The sequence below is a fragment of the Ctenopharyngodon idella genome, chromosome 2 (genome assembly GCF_019924925.1).
Source record: "Ctenopharyngodon idella isolate HZGC_01 chromosome 2, HZGC01, whole genome shotgun sequence".
In the NCBI taxonomy this organism is placed as follows: Eukaryota; Metazoa; Chordata; class Actinopteri; order Cypriniformes; family Xenocyprididae; genus Ctenopharyngodon; species Ctenopharyngodon idella.
The window spans coordinates 29,543,582-29,561,267 of NC_067221.1; the positions used below are offsets into that span (position 1 = coordinate 29,543,582).

The window sequence follows — 17,686 nt, forward strand, 5'->3', positions numbered from 1 at the left end:
GACAATTTACTGAAGACAGAGTTCTCCACACTTACAAAGACTGTAGGAAACGAGTAAGAGATCCAGCCTCAAACTAACGTAGAATACAGAAACACTAGTACTTACAGTTGAATAGATAATCATTTCTACAGGTTCAGATAGGTTAATAGTACAGATAATTCTAGCAGCATCTGAATATGGTCTTCAGTTCTTTACACAAATGAAGTCATTTAAAGATATTATCTGTGCCACTTTCCATTCTGTGTACCTAAGAAACTTTGGTAAGGTCACAGGTGAGACATCACGTCCAGAAGGACTCTTCTCATCTGAGCCACTGTTGAATTCTCCTGGAGAATATTGCTTTAGCAAATATATCCATATTTGACTCAAACATGGGTTGAAACAACCCAGCCTTTTGTAGAGTGTGAAAACTACATCCACACAGAGCACTGAAATAAACTTCTACACATGATTCATAGTCAAGTGTGTGGATACATGTAATGTGTTATTGACCTTCATGACCTTAGACACAGCTGTCTTTACATGTCTCAAACAGCCATCATAAGGGCAGAATAATAAGAGTTCAAACTTAGTTCTTTCTACAAAATATGACTCCTGGTTAATGTACTTGTATGAGCAAATTAGGGCCCGTCCACACGGAGATGTGTTTAGCTGTATACTGTAAGGAACCCCCCATCGGCCCAAAAACGGAATCCGACGGCCTGGGCGAAGGTTAACACGTGTATGTCTTTTCAGCACCCTTGTGAAGTTCACTTAATTTCACTCGTTTAATCTGACTCCAATTTCAAATGATTATTAGTCTTAGGTTGTGTTTACAATTAGAAATGAATCATTGGTTATGTATTAATTTAGATATTTGATTATTCTAGGTATCCCATACTTTCAATTATTCGTTCATTACGGACCCATATCACTTAGAAAAGTCACTTCGGCCGATTTAGTGCATTTCACGATCACAAACTCGCCAGTTCTGATTCTTAGTCAGAGGGTGCAGAGTTTACTAATGCATTTGAGTCGAACCGCCACATGCTTCTTCATACAAAAACACAGTTTTCTTAGTCATGATACTGCTGTAATGAATCGTCACATCGGCTGGGATCCATTTGCATGCTTTATTGAACAAGAGCGTAGTCGTACAGGCAGGGTAGATCAGGAGCAAACAGGTATGATATAGGGCAGGCAGAATTGTAGACAGATAACAGGCAATAGTCAGGGCTGGCAGATAACACTCACTGATCAGGATACAAAGCACACATCAGGGACAGGCAGCAGAGGTTCGTAAACGATAAACAACAGAATCAGCAACGGGTAATCAGTCAGACAGAATAATAACGCTCAGAATTGTACACCACTGCAATACAAGACTTCGCGACTGACTGTGGGAAACGTGAGTCCTTATATAGTCCAGTGAATGAGCTACAGCGGGCAGGTAATTAGTCCGGGGTGAAGGCTGATGGGAAATGTAGTGTATGTGTAAAAAAGCCCATGTTCAGTTTGTGTTCTTTTCTTATAAGGGCTGTACAGCTGTTATGTTGGTCATTGATTTGAATTGAGAGGGCGTGGCTTGTTTGGCGGTCGCGCGAGAGCGGATTAGTTTCAATGCGTGATCAGCAGAGTGAAAGCATAGGTCCTGCAGTCTTCTCTGAAAAGCAGCAAAATTATGCAAATGAAGATCTTTTCTGTAGCGACTTCACTTTGTGAACTGCAGGGGGAATATTTGTGATCTCGATTGGCAGTGGATGATGCTTAATTGTCTCAGACTTCTCGTTGAAGTTTCCTTCATGACGATTCTGGAATGTGCGTCATTGAAGACCGTGAGTTTCATTTTGAGTGTTCATTATATTATTATTATGCCATTTATTCACTGTTTAACTTGATATACCGCTGCTAGATTATAATTTATGTAAATGAGTGTGTTTCCTTGATTATGTGAAGTATAGTATTTTTATGATGGCGAGAATGATCGGCAATTATACAACTACAATGACGCAGCAATTTCTGTTGTGCTGTTAATGTCATCGCACATTTACGCAGTTTTCTGTTACTGATTAAGTTTATTTGCTTATTATAGAACCACATTTAGAGTCATATACAGCAACGGGATAAATCAATAAAGCACATAGACTTTGCAATCTTCATCGCCGACGATACATCGTGCATCAGGGCACCTGAGACTGCAGCTTAACGACCAGCTTCACATCGCTATCCTGACATCTGAGCGCCTTAAAGAACTGCAGAGACCAACACGGACTGTTGCACTCATTGTTTTCACTACATATTTGTGAAACCAGCCTCCATCTGTATCCTTGAAATCCAAATCTGTTAAATAATTCAGTTTATTATTTTGCGTAGGCCTACGCTCTTTATATGTATGTTTTATTTGCTATTTTGTGATCTATTTTGATGGTGAATATGTACACAGTGTATTTGATTATTGATATTCAACATCTTAAAGAGTAAATTAGTACAATTTAGTACCACTGCCTCCTCTTTCTTTCTCTCGTGGCCATTGGACATCAGATGTGGTAATCGACTCTCTGAGACGGTTGGCACCGTAGTAGTAATTGGTGCAATACAGTTCCTTTCAAACATAAAATGGTCCTTCGAGCCGGATGTTATAACCGTCTCAGCAATGATGTCCAGACCCAGAGAGAAAATGGTAGAAGATGAGGTAGTCAGGCCACGCAGAATTACTCGACAACCGTTGTATCTTCAGGACTATGAGGTTAGTTATCCTCAGAGACAACTTACATTTGCAGATGAGCAGGTTAATGCTGTAATAAATGCTGATGTTCTCTCTTGTATTCGTGAAATGAGAGAGGAGAGCAAGCAGCTGCGGAAAGACATGCAACGCATTTCAGATATAATCGCTAGTTCTCCTGTATTAGCTCAGCCACAGGTTTCATCACCTTCGCAGTGTTCTCTTAGTGCAGAGGATGGGGTTTCTTCTACACCAGTAGCTACTAGCATGTTGGTCTCACGGCAGAAAGATCAAAATCCTAATCAATCTGACCATGTTCCATTGGTGCCCCCTAGGGATGAGTCCCTGCACGCACGTTGTGATAGCCATCAAGATCTTATTGAAGATCTTACTAATCATCTAAAGAGAGTAGGCAGGCTGAGTGGTAGCCATTTAGATTCAGGCCAGTCAACACCTCAGTATACCGAACCTCCTAATAGTGAGAATGACTCACCGCAACATGTTCCTGGTCATAGTGCTAATGTCCAGGGTTTGCAGCATCGTCAGTCTGATTCTCCTTATCGCCAGTCAGAGTATGCCATGTCATTGCAACCCAGTCCTCCATTCTACCCACCTCGAGATTTCAGTCTTTCTCCTGCAGATGCACATACTTCTCATTCACATTCAGAGTATCGGCCCATTAGAAATCTTCGTGATCCATGCTTTGGAGACAGACTGCAGCCTTCACAGAGAACTGCCTTATCTGATCATTCCAATCCTTATCTTCAACGGGATCGGAGAACGGACCACTATCGTGGCAATGAACGGCTGTATCCCTCTGATCGCTCATACCCATTTTTGGATCAAGATCTTAACCGTCCTTGGCACCCACTGCCAGTGCAATATCGTGGGCCTACACCCACAATCCCAGATTTCATTCATGATGATCCACGAGAGTTCGCCAGACTTAAGCTCGCTTTAGACAATGTTCTGCCTGATGATGCTTCTGAATCTTTTAAGTTTCAGATACTCATGGATCATTTGAAATTGGAAGATGCTTTACTTGTTGCAGATTCTTACAGTCACAGCCGTTGTCCTTTCAGTGACACTATGCAAGCTCTTACCGACATGTATGGACAACCACATCAGCTGGCATTGCAGCGGATCACCAGCTTAATGAACGGGCCTAATGTCAAAAGTGGTGATGTCAAAGCTTTCAAGGGATTTGCTCTTCGTGTTCGGGCCTTAGTCGGAATGTTGAATCAGTTGGGTAGCCTAGGCTGGACTGAGTTGAAGTGTGGTTCTCATGTATCTCGCCTCTTAGCTAACTTACCTTATGACCTAAGAGCCAACTTTAAGAGATTTGTTAACCCCCTTCATACTCCCATTCCTACTTTACTTGATTTGGCAGATTGGCTTGAATATGAGGTTCGCGTGCAAGTGGAGGGAACCCAGTACGGTACATACCCTGATCATGAGAAGCATAGTTTCCGCAAAGAGAAGAAGCCTGGATTCATGCCACGAAAGCTGACCACTGTTCTGCATGGGGGAGAACAGAAGCAAGTGCCAACTGAGAATCCTAAGACGGGGACAGCGTCCTCTGAAAGGATACAGGAGAAGCCCAAAAGGTATTGTCCATTCTGTGATACCACTCAGCATTACATGAATCAGTGCTCAAACTTTAAGCTCTTGAACAAGGAGCAAGTCGAGAATTGGATCAAGATGGGCAATAGATGCTGGAGATGTGGCCGAAGTCATCAGACCTCAAAGTGTACTTTGAAAGCGAAGTGTAAGAAATGTGATAGGAGACATCTTGAGGTTCTTCATGATGTTAATGCCAATTCTGAGTCTAGCAGGAGAGGCAACATCAGAGAGTCAGAAGGGAGTGCATGCCCCATAAGTTCCACTTCCCAGACCTTGTATCTTGACCGCCCCACAAGCGGAAAGCAAGTGTTACTTAAACTGAGTTGGGTTGTGATTCAGAATGGTGACAAGTCGCTAGAGACTTTTGCGGTACTGGACGACGGATCCGAGCGAACGATTCTGCTGCATGAGGCCGCTCAACGTTTAGGCCTTCAAGGTACCGTTGAAGACCTAGCACTTCGTACTGTGAGGCATGAGGTTCACACAATCCGTGGAAGTTCGGTGTCCTTCTCTATAGCTCCAGCCTCACAACCTGACAAATCATTCCCCATTCATAGAGCCTTTACGGCTAAAGAGCTGGGTCTTGTCCAACATACTTATCACATCACTGATTTGCAGCGCAAGTACCGCTATCTTAGAGATCTGCCCTTGCATGATATCAATCAAGCCCAACCATTAGTGCTTATTGGATCAGACTATCCACATTTGATCACGCCTGTGGAGCCAGTGAGATTGGGGCCTAAAGGAGGACCAGCAGCTGTGCATACAAGGCTTGGGTGGACGTTGCAAGGTCCATCCAGGTTCCTTTCTCCTCGTCTTCGGCCGCAGGAGTGTCTCTTTGTTTCTTGTGTGACACCAGATTCTGAACTCTTTAACCAGGTTGAAAGGCTGTGGAAACTGGACGTTCTGCCTTACCGGTCTGACAAGATAGTCAGACGCTCACGACAAGATGCAGAAGCCCTCCGCATTCTGGAAGAGAAGACCATCAGAATTAATGTGGATGGAGTAAATCGATACGCTACCCCATTACTCTGGAAAGAGTCACTTCCCCCATTGAATGCACCGAAGGAAGCTGTAATGGCTCTCCTATGTAGTACAGAGAGACGACTATCCAGAGAGCCACAAATGGCCACTAATTACAATGCTGAAATTCAGAAGTTGCTGCAGGCAGGCTATGTCACCCCACTATCATCTGAGGAGTGTGGATTGAGTCCTCATTCATGGTACATACCACACCATATGGTCCATCATAATGGTAAGGACCGTATTGTATTCAATTGCTCCTTCGAGTTCCAAGGCCAGTCTCTAAATGAGTACCTCTTACCTGGGCCAACTCTTGGGGCAAGCTTGTTGGGAGTTCTCCTCCGCTTCAGGGAGCACCCTGTAGCTGTCTGTAGCGACGTGAGAGGAATGTTTCATCAAGTCCGTCTCCTTGATGAAGACAAGCCTTTCCTCAGATTTCTGTGGCGTAATGGCAATACTGCTGAGCCTCCAACAGTCTATCAATGGGAAGTATTGCCCTTTGGAACCACCTGTAGTCCCTGTTGCGCTACATTTGTCCTTCAGTCCCATGTCGGGAACTACCTTCAACCCACAGACGATGTGCGTCAATCTGTTGAACGCAGTTTCTACGTAGACAACTGTCTAAAAAGTGTCCCAGATGAAGCACAGGCTGAGAAACTAGTAAACAGACTACAGCACCATCTAATGGAGGGCGGATTCGAGTTGCGACAATGGGCCAGTAATGTTCCTACGGTCATTCGCCACTTTCCTTCTGAGCTGAAATCCCAGAGCAGTGAAATCTGGCTTAGTCAAGGAACAGCTAATCCTCAGGAACGTACCCTTGGACTGATCTGGCATTGCAAATCTGACACTTGGGCATACAAACCATATCAGAAGGAGGAAGGTGAAACCACCATGCGCAAGATCTACCGCACACTTGCAAAGCAATATGATCCCCTTGGGTATTTGATCCCTTTCACTACAAGGGCTAAGATCATTGTGCAGCTGCTCTGGGACAAGAAACGTGGCTGGGATGATCCTTGCCTCCCTGCTGATTTACTTGCCGCTTGGCAGCAGTGGGAGAGTGAGCTCCCTCAGTTGTCCCAGATCTCTCAGCCAAGATGCTACAGCTCCAGCATCCAGCATGCAATCAAGAGTCGCAGCGTTCATGTATTCTGCGATGCATCTGAGAGAGCCTATGGCTCTGTAGCATACCTGAGTACTGAGGATGTTCAAGACAGTATGAATGTTAGTACTCAGGTGAGGGCTCCCTCCGATGGCCAGAGGAGGGAGCTACGGAGTTCGTGACAACTGCAACTTGCTAAGCCAGTTGATAGACAAAATCAAAAAGTCCCATGATGTGCTCACATGGTCCTTTCATGGGCCTTTAGTTTGAATCTATCCTGACGCAGATTTGCGGAAATATGAACTCCAATAATCTACTGGTCATAATGATTTCAGAAGAATCCAGAGTAAATCAAATATAACATTTTATTTGTCAAGTAAAAATGTATCATGCCAATTACATGGTTGGACAATTAGAAGCCAATTCAGAAATAATAAATGCATAACATCAACTGAAATGCACATACACACAGTGATGTGTGAGTGTCTTCAGACATTCACCCATCTTCTGCATGGGGGCTTCTGGCTACAGAAGATCCCCCATGACTGCTTTGAACTTTACCTTATATACCAAGACCAGAACAAAAGGATTGTACATTTTTATTACACTAACACCTGTTTTGGGGGGAGAGGAGTGGGTTTTCACCCTAGTCAGACACCTCTACATCACGTAACAACAACAGTGGACTACAGCTTTTGTTAGTGCCGCAGAAGCTACTGAGCCTATTAGCTTTACTAAAATAAAGCTTTATTTCTAAGCTTTACTAAAGTTTGTATACAGCGCACAAGGTTTATGCACATGCTCCAAGTCTTATTCTCCATTTCTAGTGAATCTATGTGGCAGAATTACAGCGCCACATACTGATCTGGCATGTATATTACATCGTTTTGAGTTGGTTTCAGTGGTTTCAGGTGTACGCAGATATTTCTGGATAAATACATAAAGCAAATCTGCCTGTGAATATTTTGTATAACTACAATATAGATATGTTTAAATCCAAGTAATCACTTATATCAATGTTATATATATCGTCATATTGTCCAGCCCTAAAACTTGTATAGTTATAAAGTAAAATTTATTCTCAGGAAGTCAGGCTAAATGAGTAAACTTTTATTACATTCTTGACGTGGGTCAGAATCTCATATACAAAATACAGACATTGATGTGTCAGTTGTGGCTTAAATCAGTGGTTCCCAAAGTGGGGATCGCGAGATGATTTCCAGAAATCAAAAAAAAAATTTTTTTTTATTAATGATTAGAAATAGCATATTTTATCAATAATTGTAAGAAAAAAAATGCTAAAAATAGTAGTTCTGTCATGACAACTCTCGAGGGTTTGGCATGGTAATGGATATGACAATGTAGATATATTTGGCCTTGGCGGAATAGATCTGCTACACTGCTGCTGCTTTATTGCTGCAGAGGGCAAGATGATGATTCACCCTCACCCCCCAGCAGATCTACCGCCACAACATATGTACTGCTGCTCCGAAGAGCCATAGGAACTATGCTGTATGCTATCTATGTGTGCCTGGCCCATTTTGCCACAACTAAGTTATTCTGGGCTGTAAGGCTTGGCTCTAGTGGCCTATTGGACTATGTGTGCCTGGGCTACCACACCAGTGGCTTAGCTCTAGTGGCCTATGTCTATGTGTGTCTGAGCCAAAAGGCTCAAACATACCAATTAGAATGCGCATTATGTGTGGCTTTAACAAATGGTAAAACGTTGCAGGCTAATAGAGATAAGAAACCCTCCACAACCACCTGAGCAAATAATAGTATAATGATGTACCATTGTTTGATAATGTCCTTGTCAAACCCTGTATACTCCTAAGAAAAGTAAACTCATTCGGATGAACAGGAAATGAATGAGCATAACTCCAACATGCATCAGCTGACCCAGCCCGAAACACATAGGTACATGAAACATCAGCCTTGAAGAGTTGTTGAAGTTGAGCAATACTGTGAAACATTTAGATTTACATGTTATAATATGAATGAGATTTCAATAGAAACTCAATATTTTGAATTAATATTCTATCTTGTCTGAGTTGCATGCTAATGCATTAATATTATATCTTTGTCCCATATGCAATGGTTATGTCAGTCGATGCAATTTGACAGTGAATCCCATAACATCACTTCACAGCGTGCAACCGACTGTCGGTCCTCACAGATAAACACAAATGAAATGGCCACGAGAGCGTGTAGAACGTTCACTTATCTCAGTAGCGAACTCAAAAGTTCTGCTACGTAAATGAGCTGACCACCACACTGCAAAGTGTCTCCTATTTACGCTCCTGTTAATGAATACCTCGGCATTTTAAGCAGAGAGCAAGATTTCTGACAGACATGCAGCCACTGCTCAGATCAACAAAGCGTGTCCATAATTCAGCCACACTGCCTGCCGCTGCAACACGCCGCATAGAAAATACCTAATGTTATCCAGAGCGCAACACAAATTATACTATACAGATTATGACACAAATACATAATAAGCATCAACTGAGGCACTCTTGCTTCGTTTGAAGAATACATGGAACTGCCTTGGCACGCTCTAAGGTAAGCAGAAATTATAAGTATCATTCTACGTGAAATCCATTAATTAAATGGCTTACTGACCTTGCAAAATCACTGTTCGTCCTGTAGTATGAAAAAGTATATGCCCAATAAAATCTGAATACAGCTGCTCACGTACTTAGTATACAAATAAATAGAAAACATTGTTTGCATTTTAATCATGACATATTCACATTGCATGATCAACTCATTAGCCGACACAAACTCCTCTCACTCAATAGCGACAGGTAACTTTAGGCCTGCACGCACCGAACGTCTGCTGCGTTCTATGTTGTTGATATTCGTTCATTGCTATCTGAATTAGTTCTCCATACTGCTGCTGCACAAAATATTTGCTGTAGCTTTGTTAGAATATAAATACAAAAGCGAATCCTGTTCCATTTAAAGTTCAGCAAGCTTGTCTCTGTATCCTTATAAAACATGCATGCGCTAGCTGCTAATATAGTAATTCTCTATAAGCATTAAACAGACTGTTGATATGACATAGAACTGATAAATCAGATTATGCACAAACGCACAGTGATAGTATAAGAACCCATGTACTTATCTGAAGCACGCTGCACTGCTAAGCAATGCTAAATCATGTATTTAAAGATTAAGCATGCAGCTCATTGGCTACTAATACAGCAGGAACCAATCATCTGTGACCTATAGATAATGATGTGATAATTAGCAGGTTGTGTTAAAGGACCTATTAGCCTGCCCATTAGAGTTTCATGCCAGAACTTTGTATTTCAATAAAAAAACAAAAAACAAATAAAAAACAGTTATCAACCTTTTGATTTTCCTTCCCCTCGACCGTGACTCCTGAGGTGATTATGACAGATTAACGACATATTAACAACAGCATCAGTTGTAGCAGGTCAATTTACAGCACCATGTTAAACATGCCGACAAGTGCATGTAGGTAATTCTTTAGGTTTTGGATATTATTATTTTTGTTGAAATGAAACGTTGGTTAATATCGACCAAAGACAACGCAGGGAGGAGAGCGGAGAAGCAGTCATGCCTTTGCAGAAGATACGCGGAGCAGCACGTGCTACTGTGCTTTCACATATGCCGCGTTTGCAGTACGCAACTGATCCATGGCCGTTTATCACAAACACAACATTTACTTATTTTTATTTCAAATCCAGAAGTTGTTACTGAACATGGCTTGTCAGCATTGCGATTCTCTTTGTATACACTGTATTTCATAGATGTATTTCGTTTAAACGCACTACATTTAAACGTTTTATTCAATTTATTACTTTATATTTATATAGTGTCATTTGATTTATATTTTACGTTGCTCACGCAAGTGGCAAAACATTTAAACATAAGCTTTATGTGAAAATCACAAACACCTTAAATTAAAACTTAAAATAGACAAAAACAGGCGACTCTCTTTTTTTCCCCTTTCCTTTTAAATCTTTTTACAAGAAATCCCCCAGGTCATAAAAAAAAAACTTTGTTTTTCCACCTTCATGAAGAGATGAGTGCTATCTTTATGTCTTCTTGTTCACCTAAATGCAAGGTAAGGTGCCATTTTCCTTGCTTTACCCGAGGCAAAAAAAATTGTTGTGTAACAGAGACTTTAAATTATATGCATCTGTGGTGAAATTAGACCTTTATCAGTCCATTCAAATGTTTCAAATACATAGTCAAAATATACATTATATTTAACGTAAATAAATAAACTAACGTTAAACAAAATGCGTGTTTTTGGGGGGGTTGACCAGCGTACAAAATGTGAGACAAAGGCGCTTCCTTGATTGTCTCATTAAGATGACGCTGAAATGCATTCGAGAACAAGAGTTTTTTTGAGCCCTACACCCTTCATCCCTTCGAAGCTCTCACTCCGGAGGGTAAACCCTTTGAAGGGATTAGGGCATAGGGATCAGCCCTTCTGAATGGAACACAGTGAGGGTTAATCTTCAGAAGAGAAGTAAATTGCGCTGCTCTCTTGTGAGAAATGAATCAAACGGACGCTCTCCATTCTCCGTGTGATTGGCTGTTTGCCGCACGTGTCACACTTTCAGGTTCACGCGCTTAAAGGCAGGAACACACCAAGCCGACGGTCGGCCGTCAGGCAGTTTTTGTTTGTCAGCCGACTAAGTTTTCTCAGTGTGTTCCTCACTGTCGGCTGAAGTTGGTCCCCTTCGGCTTGCTTTTGGCCGATTCGACATGTTGAATCAGCGTCAGAGCTCGTCGGTCTGTCGGTCCATCTGATCATTCTGATTGGCTGTTCAGCTACTGCCACCTGCTGGTACGGAAAGGCATTTCATCTTACGCAGGCACAGAACGGACGTGCTACTTCGCTGTCGGCTGTTGGTTTGGTGTGTCAGGCCAACTTTGGATCCAGATGCTGCTGACGTGACCCAACCCCGCAGTCTAATTTCATCGCCACTAGTTCGTCAGCGTCAGCTTGGTGTGTTCCTGCCTTAAGAGTTAATCAAAAAATCTGGATTAAACCTGAGTTGACACAGAAAGTTTATACCGAGCGTTGTGCAAAATCTGATCCTGAATTAAACCAGCTTGGATTTATCTGGATTTTCAACTCTAAATCTACTCTGAAACTCAGAGTTTGTTCAACTAGGTTCATGCAACAGGCCACAGCTGGTGATGCTGACTTTATGGCATCAGATACAGGTCACTTTACTCACAGCTGATTGGTCGAGTTTGGGTTTGTGATCTCTAACCCAGAATAAATCCTGCTCCAGAGCAGATTAGCCGTGTAGCGTAAGTTACCATATCAATGAAACCCGCTAAAACCAATCCACCTTCATGAGCCTGAAAAACAGAGTTTGCTCAAATTAATCTTGAACTTACTTGTGTAGAAACTGAAACCATCTTCGTGCAACAGGCCACAGGAACACAGTAACACAATGAAAGTAAACAGACTCATAGCATTATGATTTCCAATTCATTATATAATCCAGTAAGAGGGATTGTAAATCCACTCCAGCAGTTACTGAGAACTGTCTGATTGACTGACTAAAAACTGTAATGAGTTTAGTTATGAAGAAGACAATATAAAACTAGTGTAATATTAGTGTGATATGTATTGTGAAAAGCGCTATACAAATAAATGTGAATTGAATTGAATATTACATTAGAATTGACACAGTGGCGTTATTATTGACTGGGTTCCTCCTGTTGTATTGCAGGTTTCCTCTCACAAATATGAACTCTATGCCATAGTAAACCATTCTGGCAAATATGATCATAGTGGACACTATTATGCTGGCTCAGATCGTAATGGATACTATTATGCAGACATCAAATGTGAAGATGGAATCTGGCGTCAATTTATTGACCACAGAGTCTTAAAGGTATTTATATATTTATATGTGTAAGTTATGCACAGGCTTTGTTGTGTCACTGAAGAATTAGTGTATATAATCTTTCATATGTGTTTTCATATAATTACTCATATCTCATGTTATTTTTTCCTCAAAGACTCCCAGTGACGAGCACCCCACACTCAGGTATCAGTGTTATTTTTGATCAGCAGCTTCTGTGACTTTGTTCATGACAGATATTATTGTTTTAGTGAGTTCATATCTGAACTGTTTCTTCTCAGGAGTTTATATGCCTATCTACTCGTGTACAGACGCAGAGAGTAAAGTGAGTATCACAGTATTTCATTACCGCAGTAAGAGAAAGTCAGTGACAGCATGATCTCAATGTTGTGTCACTGAAGTATTAGTGTATATAATCTTTCATATGTGTTTTCATATAATTACTCATATCTCATGTCATTTTTCCTCAAAGACTCCCAGTGACGAGCGCCCCACACTCAGGTATCAGTGTTATTTTCTGATCTCAGCAGCTTCTGTGAGTTTGTTCATGACAGATATTATTGTCTTAGTGAGTTCATATCTGAACAGATCTTAAAGTGTCTGTTTCTTCACAGGAGTTCAGAAGCCCATCTACTCGTGTTCAGACAAGTATAATCAGCATGCAGCATTCAATAAATCCAGTAATACATGACTTCAGATTCACAAGAAAACACATTTATAAATCAGCCTAGAAATCTTGTTCACTGGCAAATATACATTGCAGAAAAGTACCAAATCAAAACTCATTTCATATTTGATGACCTTTACACAGTTATTGAACTGAACTGAATCAACATTGAACTGAATTGATCTGAATAATAACTCTATTGTCTTCTGTAGAGCTGATCTACAGCTGAATCTGAATTATTCTCATATTTGATGAAGTTTGATTCAGTTATTTTCCTCTTTATTACTGTGAAGTTGATTTAAAACAATCTGTAACATGAAACATATTCATGCATTTATTCATCTTTCATGTTAATCATTTAATGATTTATGGCTTATGATTTTTCAACATTATCTTTGATTTCATATACTCATGTACTCCTACTCCATATATTAATCCTCATCATATTTTCAAGTATTTACTCTTTATTGTACTCATGGTTACGGTTATTCTTTCATCTTTAAGAGAATGTATTGTGCTGTATTCAGTTGTTCTTCAAGTGTTTCAGTGTTCAGGTCATGTCGACACGTTTGTGGTTAGATATTGGACGCCTGCCATGTACTGCAGAAGTGATGATCATTTTGAACTTGATGTATCTTCGTATCAAAATATGTCTGTTTCCATCTCTGCAGACATGAGATAATGCAAGATCTGCTTCTGCTTCTTCTCTTCTACCTCTCATTTCATTCTGCAAATATCTTCCTTCTTCTGTTCTCCCTTTCTCTATATTCTGATCTTCACTCTTCATCTGTTCCATACAATACTCTGGATTCTATTATAAACTATTATTTACTTCAGAAATTTCTTTGTGTCTATAATGTGTACTTTATTATTCCTTATTCAGATTTGATCTCTGACATAATCATTGCTGGACTGTCTGGATATATAAATAAATAAAACATAAATAAAAGTGAATTGAGTACCAGGGGCAGTTCTTATTGATGTTCTCATAAATCCAGAGTCAGAGTTTGCAAGGCTGTTTATCGTCATGAACAGTGTTCAACATTAGGTGGCTGTTCGGAAAAAAGCAGGAGTATGAAAGTGTTGTGACCTAAAACTGTTTCACTGTATAGCCATCCTGTCACTGTAAACTGGCCTGTCAATCATTCTGTCTCAGTTTACACCCCTCTCTAATACCCATTTATTTTATTTATTTATTTATTACATTTCTTCATATATATATTTATTTATTATTTTGGCAGCTTTGGAATTCCGTAGAAAATATGAATCATACTTAATCATACTAAGTAATCATACTTGAAAATGCAGAAAGACATTACATAGTTCAGTGAATAGGCCTAATGTTGCTGATTACAGTGTGATTATTGAGAATTATAGTAAATTACTGAACCTGGTCATATAAAATGAATTAATGAAATTAAATGTATTCATATTACCAGCCTGGAGGAACACTTTCATATAAATGAACTCGTGTAATCTGAAGTCACATGATCATCTGTGTGTTTTCTTGAAACAGCTCCATCTGCTGGTCATTCATGAGTTTATCACGACAGTTATTGAGGGCTGATATATATTTTATCATGTTGTTACATTATCACAGATTATTTCAGTTCAGGATAATTAATTAATGTATACAAGAATTCATGGCAAAAGGCACGACTCAGTGCTCACTTAATTTATCTGAATCTACTGCAATGGTTTTTGGTTGAAACTGACCATATACCCTTCGCTAACGGTCTTGTGGAAGGGCCCTTCGTGAAGGGATTCAGTTGTTCACTTTCGTTTGGAACAAACCTACAAATGGCGTCCCCTTCTTGAAGTGCCCTTCAAGGGTGCAGAAATGCAGTTCGAAATTTGCCCTATGAATGCGATCTGGACATCATCCGCCATGTTGACATTATCATGTGATCTACAACATTATCACGTGACCTGTGACTTTATCACAAGTGCAACAAAGTGACAATTCATCCATCTGTAAATATCTTGATATTGATTTGGACATGTACCAAAGATGCTCTTAGGACTAAACCAAACCAAGCGATCTAGTTTTTTATAAATTTAACGTGTTTAGTTTGTTGATCAATTATGTTGTGGCCAGGGGTGTAGCACCGATTCCTGGGCCCCATGCAAAGACAGTGTGCGGGGGCCCTTATTATTATAGTATTATATTTTTATTTTATGTCACACTTTTGTGAAATAACAGTGTACAATTACACACAGAGCACTCGCTGATAGAAAAACAGTTGTTCTATATATCATGTAACACTTTTGCTATAAATAGAGCACCCCACCCTTACAGAAAAAACACATGAACTTCACATGTGCAAAAACAAGTGGCCACATATGAAATTCATGTGTTTTTTCTGTAAGGGCAGTAATATTAGACATGAAAATGACAGTTTTGTGTTTTATTAACAGACATTGTGCCTTGTATTCCAAAACATTACAATCTTTCTAAACTATTTAGCATTGTAGGTACCTCTACAAGCATGATGAACATGGGATTTAGGGCTGTGCAATGAATCGTATATTCGATTTCGATTTTGGCTTCCAACGATTATGAAAACAAGATAATCGAGGTAAAACGATCACTGTACCGCTGCTGTATTCCGTTCAGCACACCTTCCTTTCCTTCACAGTGGTGCGCTTTAATTCCTCCCTAACCCAAACTTACGAGGCTGAGTCCAGCTTCTTATTCGCAGCTTCTTATTGACGCTATCCGGTCCACCTTAAAAGACGCGACGCTTCCGCGTTTGTAGCTTCTTATTCACGCTCAATTTAGGGACAGTGCGGTTTTTCTCTTTTTCGCGCTTTTTTAAGGTATTGTGTTGCTTTTTGTGTCTATTTTCAGAATTAAAGGAAAAGAAACTATTTTTAAATGCAAATAACACTGATATATCAGCGAAAATAGGCTGCAAAAATATAAAGGCACATAAAATATAATTATAGTATTCTTTGTTTATTGAACGTGTCATCAGCTCAACTTGAAGGACCGTGTGGTTTTTCTCTTATTCACGATTTTTATGTTATTATTGTCTATTTTGAGAAACAAATAATAAACTATTCTGAAATGTAAATAACACAGAAATATCAGTGAAAATTACTGTAAAATAACAAAGGTATATAAAAAACAATTACATCATTCTTTTTGCACGTCATCCTTTGAATGCATTAATGAATCAATTGAATAAAAAAATAATTCAAGCAAATATTACAGATTTCAATATCCAGCTCCAGCTTGGATCCAGCCTCGCATGAAGACTTCAAACATGGATCAAACATGGATGATTATACAAAATGGTCATGTTATCATTGCTTTGAATGCACACTACTTTTGCTTAAAAGAAGTAAATACTACAATCTGTAAATCTTACAACTGTACGTTATGATATCATCTCATAAAAGAAGACTGTTGTGTTTTTGTCACATAGAAACATGAACTTGCTGTAAACTTCTTTTGAAATATGTATAGTGAAAAGCGTTATACAAGTGAATGTGAATTAAATTGCATTGAACTGAACGAGCCCTTGCATTGTTGGTTACTGTACCATTTTGAAGTTATGGACCCAATCTCACACTACAGTTTGGAGAGCCATTACATTGTTGGCTCAACTGGGGTGCTTGACTATCATCATTCAAATTTTTAGACTTTTTTATTTTAGCGTTATGATGTTATGGACTAAATTAAATTGACAAAGCGTGACAGAACAGTTAGAAGAACGATTGCATCGTTGGCCCTATATCTCAGCTAATGTTGAGGGTGCGTTAAAAGTTTCACCGAGGCCTTATTTCCAGGGCAATTGCCTGTCACCATTCACATGTTCAGACACTGATGACTTAATTTGAGAAATTTTCTGTTGCTGATTTGGTTGTGAGATTCGTCGATTTTGGGCATCATAGGATTCTATTGTCCAGTTGGCATTTTCACCCACAAATGGCTGCCACGCTACTGAAGCGCCACCTAGTGGCTGTTACCCAAAAAGCATCAGAGTTTTGCCTCTTGGGTTCTATCAAAGCCAGTGGAAGGCAAGCTTGCAACCTTTAGCCAAAGAAGCATAACGGCTAATGCTAACACTCCTCCGGCGGTACGCAGGGAAGGAGACCAGAGGCTGTTTTTTGAATGGGTGTCAATGGATGAGAGGCTTCACTATGCTGATTAAACAGCTTTTGCAGGGAAATAGCTAATCATTTAATTAATTGACATCCTGTTTCCCAATCTTCAGCATGTTTTACACTAAACAATACTTTAGGATTTGATGATCACTAGTGATAGTATTTTATTCTGTGTTGTCATCATTCAGGTTGGATTTCAGCTTTACTGTACGTTTTGTTTTAACAAAGCAGCTGAAACTAGTGGACTGCCGACTCGCTTTCACCCCAAAATGGCGGAAACGCAGGGCCGCTGCTGGGCGCTGGTGTTTCAATGGAACGTTCTATTGAGTGTTGCTTCTTGTTAGTGTTTATTCTTTGCTATTATATACAATCTCTGGTTCTATGCTCTTTGATGTCAGACACAAAAATGGCGGCAGGCATGTGACGTCTTCGGTACCCATAGATTGGTTACCGAGGCCCATGTGATTCAATTTGACCGCAATGTTTTGTCCAATAGCAGAGCCGGTAAGATTCGTCTCTCCTTATTTAACGAGATCTGAAGAGTGGGAAGAATTTCAACCAAAAGGAATTCCAAACATGCAGAACATAAA

At 40.1% G+C, this 17,686-nt stretch overlaps 1 protein-coding gene across 12 annotated transcripts in view; it reads left to right on the top strand.

The window, feature by feature from the left end:
* LOC127494164 (stonustoxin subunit beta-like) overlaps positions 1-17,686 on the top strand; it is a 231,044-nt gene that overhangs the window by 159,707 nt on the left and 53,651 nt on the right. For 4 of the 12 annotated variants that reach the window (XR_007924830.1, XM_051859884.1, XM_051859908.1 and 1 more), the window contains 5 exons: positions 12,182-12,346; positions 12,474-12,502; positions 12,598-12,641; positions 12,789-12,817; positions 12,931-13,937. The exons of 3 other annotated variants lie outside the window; for them this stretch is intronic. Coding sequence is in view for 4 of the 9 variants with exons in the window: in XM_051859884.1 (XP_051715844.1) it covers positions 12,182-12,346; positions 12,474-12,502; positions 12,598-12,640 (237 nt within the window). In the remaining 5 variants the exon portion in view is untranslated. Of the gene's footprint in view, positions 12,347-12,473; positions 12,503-12,597; positions 12,642-12,788; positions 12,818-12,930; positions 13,938-17,686 lie in introns of those variants that run through there. 5 more of the 12 variants (XR_007924814.1, XR_007924817.1, XR_007924815.1 and 2 more) reach the window with 5 other exon arrangements.